We start from the raw sequence: 16518 nt of genomic DNA on the forward strand, positions 1-16518 counted from the left end.
GCACTCTGTAATATCTGTGGTTTTGTATGCTCTCGATGATATTTCCTAAGCTGCACCTTTCACACAAATTTGTCCTGTAATCCCAGTCCGAGGCCGGTTCTGTTGAGCTGTTCATGCTCCCTCTAAACAGCATTTCCAGAGACACCAAGCCAACATCCAACATTCTTCCTGTCAAATTTTTGTTCTATTCCAAGGTCAAGTTCTCTGGGGAATCCCTTCAGCCTGTAAACACAGTCCACACCTTATTTACTATACATCCTTGCAGAAATAGGCACTCCAGATGATTCAGCAGTCTGGTGAAGAACTTCTGTCTCTGTTCATTAAAGTGTTTGCTGAAACATTTTATCCAGATGGATCGGAATCAGGCATTGCAATGGGCTGCCAACCGCTGCTCCAGGTCATCCATGCCAAAACCTCCAGCTCCTTGGGCTTTCTTTTTAGCAACCTTCCTTTTAGGTGCTGAGGATAAATGGGAAGCAGTATCTATTCCAATTCCATCCAGCATCTGTTTGGTGAGCTCCTTGGTTTCTTGGAAATTCTTGCATCACCTTAGCCTGCATCACTGGCTTCATTTGCTATTCATAGCTGTCCACCTTTGAAATTCATGCATCACCTTAGCCTGCTTCACTGGCTTCATTTGCTATTCATGGCTTCCATTACCTTACTAGCACTAGCACCTTTCATCCCTATAGCAACGGAGGCGTTTGGACACATAGCCTGTGTATATGTTGCCACTCAATGAAAACATTCTGCTTGAAATATTAAAACTTCCTTCAAATAGTATCTTCAGGGAGCCCCAAAGTTACCCAACAAATTTGTGGGTAACAGCCTACAGGTCTTAACCCCCCTTTTTATTCTTGTCGCCTTGTAATGTCTCTATTTTATTTTTCCCCTTGAAATATTAAGACTTCCTTCAAATAGTATCTTGAGGGAGTCCCAAAGTTACCCAACAAGTTTGTGGGTAACAGGTCTTGACTCTTAACCCCCCTTTTTATTCTGGTCTCCTTGTAACATCTTTATTTTATTTTCATAATCATTTTCATTTATGGGATTTTAATGTTATAATCATTTTCATAATGGCTATTTTAATTTGAAATCATTTTCACAACAACTAGGTTTTTAATTAAATATTTATTCAATTAACTTCCTTTCCTTTTCTTCAATGGTAATTCTTTTGCACTTTTAGCACTCTTTTTCAAACAATTAACCTTCAGTTGTCCATGTTGATGGGTGGAGTATACATTTAATATGTGGACATTTCAAAATTTCCTACATGGTTTACTTCTAGAGGCTCAACAACAACCATTATAATTTATAAGCAACTTGGAATGATTTTGGATGTTGATTTAGTTAAAGAGTTGGAGAATTGCTATGTTGGTATGACACATGGTAGCTTAACAATTACAAAGTTTGACTTAAATGCTTTATCAACAATTAGACATGTTATCAACTGATTTATCGATCTCGACAAGGTCCTCTCGAGGTGCTAAGGTGGTATTACATAGGATAAGCACCCACTGTCACCTCGGCACAAATACCCACTCTTTAATCCCAACTCCTACTAAATGCTATGGGATGTTTCCCTAACATGCATATGAAACTTCACCAAACATGAGTAGACCAGTGCCCAGTATTGATGTCTGAGGTGAAGGTATGAGTTATTTTCTTGTTTTCTTTACTGATCTAGAAATAAAATATACCGCAGAAATAACACAGACCAACAAGCAAAATTTTACTCAAACCTTAATTATTAAGCTCTAATAACTGCAAATGACTGAGTGATGAGTACACTTACCAAGTATAAGATGAATTTGTTGTTTTACCATTGGATAAGTGGCTATAAGTAGACAAATACCTTCTTGTTCTGTATTTTTAGGCTTGATCAAGCCCTTTGTCTGAGGATATTTGTAGGATCTGTGTAATATTCTATTGTAATAATAAAAATCCCAAGGATCTATTAGTTTTCTAAAGATAAAATTCAGTCCAAGCTAGGAGAAAAGAAGAACAGAATATTTTTGTATTTTTAATTTTTATTAAAATAGAAAATAAAAGAGGTTTAATTTTTAAAGTAAGATCATTGTTATTAACGAGGCTTACCTCGGCCTTGCTTTTACATTCTAGGGCACCAGATTGTGATCACAACCCTTTCTTTGTCAGTTAAAAATTTTGACTAGATAATGGGATTGGACTCTTTAGTCTAGGTGACTATCACACCCAATCTAGTCTAAAACAGTGGTACAAGCTTCTAAATCCGATCTGGAAATATTTCTCTTTTGGAAATGTCTCCAACCATTGGGTCAATGACAATATACAATGAAATCTTTCCTTTATTGAAGGAACCCCTGATAAGGGTTTGTCGAACAATTGGGCTTGATTAGCATTGTACATGGAAAAAGGTGAGATGAGGTCTAGCACCTTGATCCCACCTTACATGTAACTCATTGACCCTCAATGGATCAACCTAGTAATCTTGCAGTGACCTGGAAATATCTGTCTATTCTATGAAACACTATTACAGCAAGCTAAGAAGAAAAGGCATAGAACAATCAACCTACAATTTGCACTGGAAAATAATTTTATTAAAATGGTATAAATGTTCTCATAGTTCAACAACAACCTTTTTCGGTAGAGGTTCTAGTCCTGTATAATTTTTCTTGTAATGGCTATTAGATCCCTCTCCCAAAGTAATATATGTTTACTTGTCATCCACAAGATTGGAGACTAAGTCATTGCATGAAAATATTTTTCTGCATTAAAATAATTAATTAACCCACAAGGGGCTCGACTTGACTTGGAGAAGCAACATTGTAGCCTAGGATTTGCACATGTGGCTTGATTTGACCTTGATTGAGCTAGATAAGATGAATGATAGCCCAACGACTAGGTTAGGGGGCTCCCAATGACTAGTTTGACTCACTTTTTGACTCCCACATGTGAGCTTGAGAGTGTGTTGATAGTCCATGAATTGGCTTGAGGAGAGAACACCTTGCATGACGAGGGAAGCATTTTGTTTGAGGAAGGTGGTCCACATTTTGGAGATTCCAACGAGCTCTTGCTTGACTAAGTTTGACCTAAGGTGTTACATCCATGCTACCCTCAATATTCTCATGTGCGAGATGGAATTTGTCATTTTTGCTTGCATGGGTGTTAGAACTCCAATGTTTTATCGATTTTGGTCTCTCAGAGGTTTGCTTGTGTGTTAGGAAGCTCCATGCAATGCAAAACATCTCACATGCAACATAAATATGCTTTGCCACCTTTTGCTTCATGCATTCCTATGCCCACATCCCCCTTTCTGACATAATTTTGCATGAAAAATACTCTCTTTTGCCAAAAAATCAACATGGTATGTCAAGCATGCATCATGCTAAACAAATGAGCTCTTGTTGAATTTTGGACCCGGGAGACTTGTGCATTGGGATTCATGAAGTGACTTGGGAAACATGAATTTTGCTGTGAACTGTGAGACTTTCATGTGGAGAACTAAATTATGTTGTACCATGGTCAAGGAGATACATACAAACTCTTATCAGACATGACCATGTGTTAAATACATAGGTGCACTCAAGACATGGGCTGGACAAGCCCTACATAGGTTGATCACCCCTACAAAACCAATGGCTCCTCTAAGCCATGTGTCCCAACAGCTCCATTTCAAAGCCTCCAATCCTATCATGGAAAAAACGAAATTGAGAGTGGAGACTAAAGGGACTGGGTATGGCTGACCATAACAGGCCTAGGATACCATATATATAATCATCACATGGTCTATAGGGCTTTGGACTTGCATCTCTCTGGTCTTACAATGGTGTTGTCTTGAAAATATAGAGTACCTCCCAGAAGGTAACAAGATAAAATATAGTTTTGCAGCTAAGGTCTCCGGAGAAGTATCATCTGTAATGGAGATTGAATCTCTTGATTGCACTGAGTGGGAATGCATTCCCACCAAATCAGTTTTTATATAAATATCAATCTCTTCCATAACATGTGTCTATAAAGTGCCTTTCTTCACATATCTGATATCCCGATTTCATTTTTATTTGTTTTTAATGCTTTACTGTTTTGTTTTGTTTTGGTTCTCGCATATGACAGTGGTGAGTGCTTACTAATTCCCCTAATAAAGTAAATTTTTGTTTGTCATGTAAATTTTGCAGAGGAATTAAATCATGTAAATTGAAAAGCTGCAAATTTCCAATTGTTTGTCACTGACTCGCTATCATATTTTATTATTACTTCTGTTATTTATGTTGTATAAATTTGTATAAAAGAATCACGAGTGCTTATGCAAGGTGTATTTCTGAAATTATCTCTTTACTGTGGTTGATGTAGCTCTATCAAAACAAGCATTCACAAAGAATTCCAGAATTCAGAGATTTGGAACAGCTGCAAGTGCTTTAGAGGAACCTATAGCACCACCTGTCCAAGTGAAGTACACGCATCTTCTTATTGATGGACAATTCGTTAATGCAGCTTCTGGCAAGTTTTTAAGATTAAAGTCTACCTTGTTCATTCAGTTCTGTCTTAATGATTTGGGTAGCTGCTAGAGGCAACACATTCTGTTTTTCTCTCATATAATCTATGTTGAGTTGTTATTGCTTGATGATGATTTATTTTCTTTCCTTGTATTTTCTATCCTGTCTTCCACCATCATGCAGTATGGCAGTGTCCTGTGTTTTCTGCACAGATGTTCTTCGGAGCAAGCATTTCCTTCCCTTTAAACTACGTGTTCTGTTGAAGTTAATTGTAGTATAGTCCAGATTTTTAACGTCACAGCCATGCTATAATGAAGATGCATGGAATGTGTCAAGACAGATTAATTTCAAAGAAGCTAGAGTATTTCTCTTATGCCTATTGCAAAAAATGGTACTAACAATTTTTTGTTGTGATACCAGGAAAAACATTTCCAACCTTTGATCCCAGAACAGGGGATTTGATTGCTGATGTGGCTGAAGGCGATGCAGAAGATGTGGACAGAGCTGTAAAGGCTGCACGAAAAGCCTTTGATGAAGGCCCATGGCCAAAAATGACTGCTTATGTAATTTCCTATTTTGTTAGTTGAAAAAAATAAATTTTTTGTGTTTTCACCTGGTTGATGTGAGTGAGAAATGCACACTGTGAAGAACAATAGAGTTTGAAAAAGTCATTTTATAGTGTTTGAGGATTACTATATGTCAAATGCATTCTGTTGCTTCTCCATGAATTTCTTTGATTTCTACCTTGTGCCAATATGGGTGTTTAGGTTTTGAAGAAGGAATAGTGCTTCTGAGTCTTTGACAAAATTACATGACCATGCTTCAGGAAAGATCGTGTATTATGTACCGGTTTGCTGACTTGCTTGAAAAGCATAATGATGAGATTGCAGCTCTGGAAACATGGGACAATGGGAAGCCTTATGAGCAAGCATCCTTGGTCGAAGTGCCAATGGCAATACGGATATTTCGTTACTATGCAGGTAAGATGCTGAAGCATAAAACCTTGTGATGGTGAGGTGATTTAATTTTATTCTGCAATGCATTAGTTTAGACTCCATGAAACTGTAGCAAACTTGATTTACTTGTTTTAGTCAGTTACTGCATTGTTTTCAAGAGGTTTTGTGCTAAAAAGGTTTTAATTCTTATCTGTACTATTTGAAATATTTTACAGGTTGGGCAGATAAAATACATGGCCTTACAATTCCAGCTGATGGACCTTATCATGTTCAAACTTTACATGAACCTATTGGAGTTGCAGGTCAAATTGTTCCTTCGAATTTTCCACTGCTTATGTTTCTTTCAAGGTCCTTATCATGTTCAAGCTTTATGTTAACGTATTGGAGTTGCAGGTCAAATCATTCCTTGGAATTTTCCATTGCTTTTGTTTTCTTGGAAAGTGGCTCCAGCACTAGCTTGTGGGAACACTATTGTATTAAAGAGTGCTGAGCAGACATCATTAACAGCTATTTATGCAGCAAAGCTTTTCCATGAGGTATGCTCTAGCAGATAGAATTCTCATGTCATTGGTCAAAATAATGTTATCTCACACTAGTGCAACTTCTGCTTGCTTTAAATTCCTTTTTTGAAGATATTCCAACTCAAGATTCCATGTTTTACTTGAAAATGGTCTCAGTTGTGCTAACTGTACACCATTGCTGTCAGAAAACATTCCTCGAAAAGAAAATAGAAACTCTGCGAGGCATGGTGTCACAGAAAATTGGAGCATGCTAAGTTGTCAGGTCTTAGGTTCATTGTATTGGAAATACCAAGGGTACATTATGATGTTACTTAGGAGTGAAATTCCAACTTAATATTTATTCTTGGGCATCCTTTGATTCTCTAAAAGCTAGACCCTACTTTTCTTGATTTGTATGTGTCCAGAATATAAGCATCATCTTATTTACAAGTCACATTTTCTTTGACTAGTAAGCCCTTTTCTTAGTCAAAGTGAAAACAGTCTGGTATTTTTTCATAATTTGGGAAATTTCTTAGAAAATACTTGTACAATTATAAAATTTACACTGACATATTTCATGTTTAGACATGTCTAAATTTTATATACAAGATGTGAGAAATGTCTAAGTTCGTTACTAGTCTCTTAAATATATGATAATGGGCAAGTTTGAATTAAAGGGGCAAGAGATAAGTATATGGTTTGAAAGATGAATATCACAAGCCTAATAATAATGTGGATCTCAGGAAAACCACAATATTGAATCTCTTATAAATGTTATTCTTGTTTTGTAAAGTGTTTCAGCTGAAATTGTCTCAGAGATCATGAGACAATTCCTAGCAAATGTTAAATTTTGACCTTCTCTAATGACTTTTAATTCTTTGTGCAGGCTGGACTGCCTTCAGGAGTCCTGAATATCATTCCAGGATATGGTCGAACTGCAGGAGTTGCAATTGCAAAACACATGGATATTGATAAGGTCTGTGAGCATATTGAATGTATTCTCCCATTTATAAAAATCTAGAATAGCTAAAGAACTGCGATAAATTTATCACATAATTGCATATATCTGCCAAAGATGTGTGGCTTAGACTGACTTGTTTAAATACATATTTGTTGATTATCTTTAATTCATCTTGGGTGCTCAATGGATAATATTTCGACCAGGATTTATGTTGGTAGTGGGAAAATTAGGATATTTGTTATTTAGTATATTAGGAAGCCTTTTTGGGTGTTCAGATGGGAAGATTCTGTGGGTGCTAATCCAAGAAGACTATAGGTTGTAGAAGAAGCTTATATGGCGTTCTAGAAGAACTATAGGAAAAGCATGGCTATAATGAGTCTCATTGAAGTTGGGGTTGCAAGGTTCATATAATGAGCTCCCATGAGGTGTTAGTTTTTTAGGTTATTTTGGAAGTGTTTACCCCATGTTTGGGGTGCTTCATGATACTTGGGATACATGTGTATGTTCAACCCCTTGATGGTTTGAGATGGATTGGTGCACATGAGATGGTCCGTGATGGATTTGCACAATGGAGATGGCTTGTTCAGTGATTGCTTGACCTTAGTTAGGTGTTGGCTGTTAAAGAAAACTATAACTACGTTTGGTACTTGTAAATGTAATTTTAATCTTTGTACTTGTCAAGAAAAAGAAATATTGTTTTTGTAAATTATGCAAATGAGTTTCTTGCTCATTCATAGGTCTAGGAAAGTGAAAGAATCAAAGTCATGTTAAAGATCTCTTCTTGAGCATGAATATGGGTCAACCTTGTTGGGTTGTGTTATATTCTTTCCACGACTAGCCCACGTAGTTAACTGGGGGGTTAGAAGGGGGGCAGAGCCCCCTTCATTGTGCCGATTGCGTAGCAGGGGGTTTGAGGGGTGCAGGTAACCCCACTATATGGGGTCTAGGGCAGCGCCCCGGTAAATTTTGGTTTTGGACTCTATGTTAGGTTGGGCGGACCTACCTATGGTTTTTTGCACATGGTTTTGGACGCGATGGTTTTCGGTCCATGGTATTGGATGCTTTGGCCTGTATAAATATGTATTGTAACATTGAAAGGAAAATAATGAAAAAAATCAAGCTGGTAGTCCCGGTTTTGGGATCCAGGGGAAAATCTCTGTGTATATGTGTTTTATGTGTTATGCTCTCGCATTGTTTATTTTCTGTGTTTTAGAATTCGCATGCAAGTAATTTCTGTACGGGGTTAAACCTACATTTGGTATCAGAGCTGTTTTGGCTTCAAGGGGATGCCTTTGTTGCTGAGGGGTTTTGCTCGAGCCTGTGGTAGACCTTGTTCAGTGGGAGATCTGTGAGATCAATTCTGGTGGTGAAAAAAGATGGCGAGCAGTGGAAAGATAGAGATCGAGAAATTTAATGGTCAGAGTTTTGAGTTGTGGAAACTCAAAATGGAGGATCTGTTGGTGGATAAAGATCAGTGGATCGCAGTAGATCCAAGTACTAAACCAACAGGAGTGTCCGATGAAGAATGGAAGAAGTTGGATCGGAAGGCAAAGAGCACAATACGATTGTGTGTCTCAGATTCAGTATTGTTGAATGTATCAGGGGGAACTACGACAAAGGCTTTGTGGGACAAGTTAAGGACCTTGTACCAATCTAAGTCTCTGGTGAATAAACTGTTCTTGCGGAAAAAGCTGTATAACCTGAGGATGAAAGATGGAGACTCGGTGACAGAGCATCTGAACGCATTTAATACTGTGGTAAGTCAATTATCATCTGTTGATATTAAAATTTTAGATGAAGATAAGTGCATCAGTTTGTTGTGTTCTCTACCAGATTTGTGAGATAGTCTGGTTATTGCAATAGTTAACAATGCAACTGCCTTGCAGTTTGATGAAGTAGTCTCATCCTTACTGATGGAGGAAATGAGACGAAAAAATATGGAGACCCAGAATGGTGATGCCTTATCTGTACGAGGACGGTCCCAGAATAGAAACAAAAATAAGTCATCGAGTGGGAGGTCTAAATCTAGAGGGAGATCTAAATCTCCAGGAAAACTTGTAAAGGTGGTGTGCTGGAAATGCGGAAAGGAAGGGCATTACAAAAGGGACTGTAAATCTAAAGCTCCTAATAAAGGAAAGAGATCTGATGATGCTCCTTCTGCAGAGGCGAAAACCACCTCAGATGAAGGTGGGGATGTGTACTTGGCTTCTTCAAGTACACATGTAGATCATGAGGCATGGTTGATTGACTTAGGTGCATCTTTTCACTTCACTCCTCATAGAGAGTGGTTCTGCGAGTATGAGAAATACAATGGTGGTGATGTCTTCTTAGGGGATGATAGGAAGGCTAAAATCATTGGTCACGGAAAAGTAAAGTTGAAGTTGTAAAGTGAAAGGGTTAGAACACTTTCGGGTGTTCTGCATATTCTTGCATTGGCCAAAAATGTGATTTCTGTAAGCAAGCTGGATGATGCAGGTGTAAAAACAGTGTTCGAGAAGGATACGTGCAAGATGATTCGGGGGGCACTGGTATTGATGCGGGGAGTTCAAATTGGAACTCTGTACAAGCTGCAAGGTAGCATTGTTGTTGATGGGTGCAACAGTTCCGTGGTTCCTGAAAGTGGAGCAGAAAATCTAGTGGTCTTTGGAGAGAAGAGTATGCTGTGGCATCAAAGTCTTGGACATATTGGAGAGAAGGGCCTTCGAATACTTCATGGTAGAGGTATGGTAGAAGGTAATGAGTAATAGCTCTCTGGATTTTGATTTCTGTGAAAATTGTGTATATGGGAAGTAGAATCGGGTGAGTTTCCCCTATGGTAGCAAGAGAGAGAAACAGATATTAAAACTTGTGCACAGTGATGTGTTTGGACCTGTGAAGGTTCCATCACTGGGTAAGTCTGTGTATTATGCATCATTTATAGATGACTTCTCAAGGGATACATGGATATATTTCGTTAAGAAGAAATCTGAAGTCTTTGACAGGTTTAAAGAATTTAAGGCTCTGGTGGAAAACCAAACAAAGAAGAAGATAAAGGTGCTGAGGATAGATAACGGTGGAGAGTTTTGCAGTAGGGAACTTGAAGAATTCTGTAAGAAGTGTGGTATAGCACGACAAAAGACTACTCCATATACACCTCAGCAAAATGGAGTTGCAGAAAGAATGAACAAGACGTTGATGGAAAAGGGCAAGAAGCATGTTCAGTGGTGCCGGGTTAGGACATAAATTCTGGGTAGAGGCGGTGGAGACAACATGTTACCTGGTCAATAGATCACCTTCATCAATGTTGGAGGATAAGACTCCATTGGAGGTATGGACTGGTAAGAAACCCTTTCTTTCACATCTGAAGGTATTTGGATGTGATGCATATGTACATGTTCCAAAGGAGAAAAGAACCAAGTTGGATAGTAAATTTGAAAAGTGCATCTTTATTAGGTATAAGGATGGTATAAAGGGTTATAAGCTTTGGAACCCAATAACAAGGAAGGTTGTGTACAATCGAGATGTGGTGTTCAGAGAGGTGAAAGATGTTATTAAACATGAAGTACAACCAAAGGAACCTGAGAAGATAGAGTTTGAGCTTAAGGAGGAAGAATCAGACTCTACAGTAGAGGAGGAATCAGAAGATGAAGAGCCACAAACTCCGGGTGTGAGAAGATTAGTTCGAGAAAGAAGATAGCCAGAAAAGTATAGTCCATCTGCTTTCTGTTCAAATTTTGCTTTATCTGTTACTGATGATGATCCCAGAACTGTGAAGGAAGCAGTAGATTCAGAGGATGGCAAACTCTGGAAAGAGGCCATGGTTGATGAAATGGCATCTTTGCACAAAAATGAGGCTTGGGATCTGGTGGAGTTGCCGGCTGGAAGGAAACCCATTGGCAGCAAATGGGTGTTCAAGAAGAAGACAAATGCGAAAGGAAGGGTGGAGAAATACAAAGCTCGGTTGGTAGCAAAAGGTTATTCCCAGGTGCCAGGAATTGATTTTGGTGATATTTTTTCTCTTGTTGCCAAGGTAACTTCTATTAGATTACTTTTATCTATTGCTGCTGATTTTGATTTTGAGGTAGAGCAGATGGATGTGAAGACGACATTTCTTCACGAGGATCTAGAAAAGGAAATCTACATGAAGCAACCTGAAGGCTTTGCGGTGAAAGGTAAGAAAGAACTGGTATGCAAGTTAAAGAAGTCTTTGTATGGGTTAAAACAGTCACCAAGGATGTGGTATCAAAAATTTGATACATTTATATGGGGACTTGGCTTCACCAGAAGCAAAGCAGATCACTGTGTGTATTTTAAATTAATTAGTGATCGTGTTATTTATCTGGTTTTGTATGTGAATGATATGTTGTTGATTGAAAATGACAAAGAAATTATCCAGGATTTGAAGACCCAATTGTCCTCCAAATTCGACATGAAAGATCTTGGTGCTGCAAACTATATTTTGGGCATGGAAATGAAAAGAGACTGAGAAAAGAGGAAGCTCTGGTTAAACCAGAGGAAGTATGTCGAGGAAATACTGCAGAGGTTTAATATGCAGGATAGTAAACCAGTGAAGGTTCCTATTCCTGTAGGTGGGAGGTTATCTACTGAACAGTGTCCTAAGACACAAGAGGAGGAAGAGGACATGTCCCGTGTTCCATATGCAAGTGTAGTCGGTAGCCTGATGTATGCAATGGTCTGTACTAGACCAGACATTGCACATGTGAGTATTGAGTAGGTTTATGTCAAAACTAGGGAAGGAGCACTGGACAGCAGTGAAGCGGGTTTTCAGGTATTTGCATGGCACTAGTGATTATGGTTTGTGCTACCAGGGAAGACCAGGATTGGACAGAGTGTTGGATATTCGTGGCTTTGTTGATGCAGATTGGGCTGGAGATCTGGATCAAAGAAGATCTACAAGTGGGTATGTGTTTAATCTATTTGGAGGTGCAGTTAGTTGGATGACTAAGAAACAATCTATAGTGGCACTATCAACTACAGAGGCAGAATACATGGCAGCCACTCATGCAAGCAAGGAAGTAGTTTGGTTGCAGAGATTGTGTTCAAGTATGGGGTTAGTATAGGGAGCTATAAGGATAGACTGTGATAGCCAAAGTGCAATTTTCTTGGCAAAGAACTCTGCATATCATTCAAAGACAAAGCACATTGATGTTTAGTATCACTTTGTGAGGGATATGATAGAAGACAAAAAGGTGTTGCTGGTAAAGGTGGACACTTTGAAGAATACTACAGATGCATTGACAAAATCTGTGAGCTCTGAGAAGTTCTCTTGGTGTAGAGAAACTATGGGCATTGCAGGGCTGGATAAATGACTAAGCTCTCATGTGGCCCCCTGTGGAAAGAAAACAACAAGTGGGAGAATGTTGGGTTATGTTATATTCTTTCCACGACTAGCCCACATAGTTAATCGGGGGGTTAGAAGGGGGGCGGAGCCCCACTTCGTTGCACCGATTGCGTAGCGCGGGGGGCGGGGGGGGGGGGGGGGTTCACAAGGGGTTTGAGGGGTGTAGGTAACCCCACTCTATGGGGTCTAGGGCAGCGCCCTAGAAAATTTTGGTTTTGGACCTTATGTTAGGTTGGGCGGACCTACTTATGGTTTTGTGCATGTTTTTCGCACATGGTTTTGGACGCGATGGTTTTCGGTCCATGGTTTTGGACGCGATGGTTTTCGGTTCATGGTATTGGATGCTTCGGCATGTATAAATATGTATTGTAACATTGAAAGGAAAATAATGAAAAAAATCAAGCTGGTAGTCCCGGTTTTGGGATCCAAGGGAAAATCTCTGTGTATATGTGTTTTATGTGTTATGCTCTCGCATTGTTTATTTTCTGTGTTTTAGAATTCGTATGCAGGTAATTTCTATACGGGTTAAACCTACAAATCTAGTGTCAAGTAGCCCTCCAAGACAAGCACCATCCTACAAAGAAGAAGATTACAAGTAAAACGATGAAGAGAACATCATGTCAACCTCAAATATATATATATATATGTGTGTGTGTGTGTGTGTGTGTGTGTGTGTGTGTCATTTCGGCTCATATAAAAGACACAATGATTCACTTGGTCAAGTCGGCTAAAAAATGGAGAAATAACCACTATATATACCTAGTTAAGGTCACCACAAAAGAAGAGACAAGAACTCGCATTTCCTGAGATGGTTCGGTTAAGTACAGGGACTGCAATCCACATTACAGGAGAGTAACAATTCAGACTCATCTACAAACTCAGGTAAGGACAGAGACTCGGATTCACTGTGACTGTTGGATGTTTACAGGATGGGATCCTCGTAGTTAGGGTGGCAAACAGTGAAACAATTTCGGATGTATACCACAGAGGTATAGTCGTGGCATGGGTGTAGTGAAGAAGGTCTCGGATCTCTATCTCGACATACCTTATGAACAGTCCTCATAATGACACACACTGTCTCAGCATGCAAACTGTCTCGACGCAATACTCAATTAGCGTACTTAACATAGTCATGTTCTTGACATAATATTCTTGATCATAATCCTATCGAAGATAAGGTCATAATGAAGAACGATATGATGACCTCGTTGATATGGTGAAGGTCTCTATGGAAATACAACAATGATGACAACAGTAATGAAGATCTCGACATTACAGTGAAGATGATCTCAGCAGTGATAAATAAGAAGATTGGTGTCTTGGTCTTGGAGTGGCATAGAAGGTCAAGTGTCTGTGAAAATTCCTACACTCTAAGAAATCCCTAGTGCCGCAAATCTGAATCTACTTCACCTATGTGATTTTTAATATACATTAACCAAGTTATTCTTCTGAATACTAAAGCAAATTACTTCTGCAACCTACACTAATTAAATATTTGATCTCATGAAACAAAAAACATAGCAAAGAACAAGATACATAGGACACACATATTTTTGGACACAATATTCCCAGGAAAAACCCAATGTGGGAAAACCTATGCAACAGTTCTGAGGGTTTATTATTATGCAGGAGAAATACCTGAATACAAATCTAGGATGCTCATCTACCAATCCTTTACAGAAAAAATACTGGCCGAAAATCTGAGTGAGTTTTACCTCACTTCACCCGACAGAATTCCGGCTAATCCGGCACAAGACAGGCTAACCCTAGCTATTTCTGCGCTGGATTTGCATCACCTTCTCTGTCCTCTGCGTCAACTCTCCCGGTTGTTCCGACAGTTCTCGACAGTTTTAGTTGTTCTGGCAGTTCTGGATTTTGCGTGACAGGCAGCTTTTCTACGTCATCTCTCCCGGCTACTGTGCTACCTCTGCGTCAGCTCTCCCACAGTTTCGGCAGTTCCAACGGTTCTGGATTCTGTGTGACAAGCAACTTTTCTGCGTTAGCTCTCCCGGCTTCTGGGCTGCCTCTCTACAATCTCTCTTTGCCTTTTTGCCAGTATTCTCTAGAAAGTCATTCTTCCGAATTCTCTCTGCCCCTCAATGGCAAGATCTCCCCAATAGCTTTTCCTCCTGAGAACTTCTCACCTCATAAAATCGATTTCCTCAATCTCTCTGTGTGTGTTTCCAAATGAACCCCAAGCTTCCATTTTATACTTTTCCTGTTGAGATTTCAAAGGCTGAGATTAAGTCTCTAATCAATGGCTAAGATTAAAACATGATTTGATCCGCCTTCTACATCATTCTCACCCATATTTTGATTAATACCCATTAATATTTTAATTTTCCTAAGTTTAGACTTAGGAACCCCATTACAAATATTAATTATTTTAATAAAATACAATTCGGGTGGAATTTCACCAAACGGTTTCTGGGTTCTTTAAAACTCATGTGCCTTAGCCTCTACAACAATTTTCAAGGCTAGAGCACGTCTGATGTTACCAAAAACTAACAGTGTCATGGTCTTGGTGTTCGTTAATTGGAATCTCTATAAGAAGAATTATGTGCGGGTTTTCCTCTCCAAGAGGGAGAGGTTTTGTCCTTAGCAGAATGCCAACTTCTTGTGTTCTTGTCTCTTTGTTTTGGTAGCTATTTGATGAAATAAGAAACACACACTCTAATAATGTCAAAGAGAAGATTGTGCTAATAAGAAAGTAAAATGCCTCACAAATAGTTATCATGTCAAAGAAGAATCTCATTAACTACATGTGCCCTAGATTCTTCAACATGGTATCAAAGCTAAGGTGCTGGAGTCAAAAGAAGGGCAACAAAAGAGACATACAAGGATCAGTCTTCAAGAAAGTCATCAAAGCAAGAGCTTTGTCAAGGTTAAAGGATGAGTCTACAACAAGTAGTCTACAATAGCAAAGACTTTTATCTATATAATCAAGGATACAACCTTCAACGGTCTATACTACTCATAGTCTCGGTGCTATGGTATTGAGATCTTAGTGCCACAATAGGATTAAGTAATCTCAGTCAAAGAATGAAGTTTAGATTACAAGTACTCAGAACTTAGGGTCATGGCAACAGTTTCAATGCCTCTCATAGTCTTAATCTTGTGTCATACCATAGGGATCTCAATATAGAATTGTTGAATTTTCTAAGTCTATCCGTTAGAAAATTAATTTGTATTCTGCTAGTTTATTTCTTCTACTTGTAATTTCTGAACAAGTTATTTAAAAGATTTAAATACCAAAATAAACACAATACAATCACAACATCTACAGATCATGAACTGAAAGAAAACAAGCACACATGTGATACCGTTAATTTTGGACAAATGTCCCCGGAAAAACCCAATGAGGGAATACTGGTGCAACTATTCCGAGGGTTATATTATTATGCAGTCTTTCTGAATACAATAGGGTGCCTAACTAGCTCACTCGACAGAGAAAAATACACAGCAGCAATACCTCTATATTTGGAAATAGGTATTCAGAAAACTTGTCCCACGAAACCCTCTCCAGCAACTCTGAAGCTCAGCGCTGGCCCTTTTGGCCTCTGCGTTAGCCTCCTACTGACCTGCGTCAGCCCTCGGAGGCACTGCGCAACCTCTGGAACCCTCTACGTCACTCTAGTAGACTCTGCGTGGATGACACAGTCCCTCTGGCCTCTACATTGTCTCTGCATAGCTTGGAATGGTTGTTGCTATCGTTCTCTTTGCTTTTGTGCTGGTCTCTCAGTACTGTCTTTGCCTCTCTACCTCGTACTCACTGCCCCTTGCTGTCGATCATTGATTCAACTTTGCTTAGAAACCCGGCTCTAGCAAAATGAATGACTGATCACTTTGGTGTATCTTCCAACTGACCCTCAAGCCTCTTCTTATACTTTTCTTGTTGGTCCATCAACGACCAAGATTACATCTCTAATAAACGGCGAAGATTGGATTTGGCTTGATCCAAGACTTTTGGAACCTTCTAACCTAGTTTTATATTAATACCCATTAATATTTTATTTTTCCTAAGTTTAGACTTGGAACTCCATTAAAAATATTAATTATTTTAATATCTCCCAAATCGGGTACAATCTGTCCAAACCATTTCTGGGTCTTGGAGATCTCATGCGCTTTAGCCTCTCCACCAATTTTCATGGCTAGAGCACATTTGATGCTATCCAAAATCAACACTCCCTCTTAGCGAGGACTGTGCTTTAGTAATACTCCTCACTGGGCATCACAATAATTATCCGGCACCGGTACTTGTGCTGATGCTAGGCGTCCTCGCCCAACA

The 16518-nt window shown here is 39.0% G+C and overlaps 1 protein-coding gene across 1 annotated transcript in view; it reads left to right on the top strand.

Annotated features, from left to right (window-relative positions):
* Positions 1-16518, top strand: part of LOC149243342 (benzaldehyde dehydrogenase, mitochondrial-like) — a 106944-nt gene that overhangs the window by 82389 nt on the left and 8037 nt on the right. The window contains exons 2-7 of the mRNA XM_089374488.1: positions 4330-4476; positions 4893-5035; positions 5299-5452; positions 5644-5730; positions 5822-5964; positions 6815-6904. Coding sequence (XP_089230614.1) covers positions 4330-4476; positions 4893-5035; positions 5299-5452; positions 5644-5730; positions 5822-5964; positions 6815-6904 — 764 coding nt within the window. The remainder of the gene's footprint in view (positions 1-4329; positions 4477-4892; positions 5036-5298; positions 5453-5643; positions 5731-5821; positions 5965-6814; positions 6905-16518) is intronic.

This window comes from Pinus tabuliformis, chromosome 8, assembly GCF_031772625.1.
Source record: "Pinus tabuliformis cultivar Carrire ecotype Pingquan chromosome 8, CPIR1, whole genome shotgun sequence".
NCBI lineage: Eukaryota > Viridiplantae > Streptophyta > Pinopsida > Pinales > Pinaceae > Pinus > Pinus tabuliformis.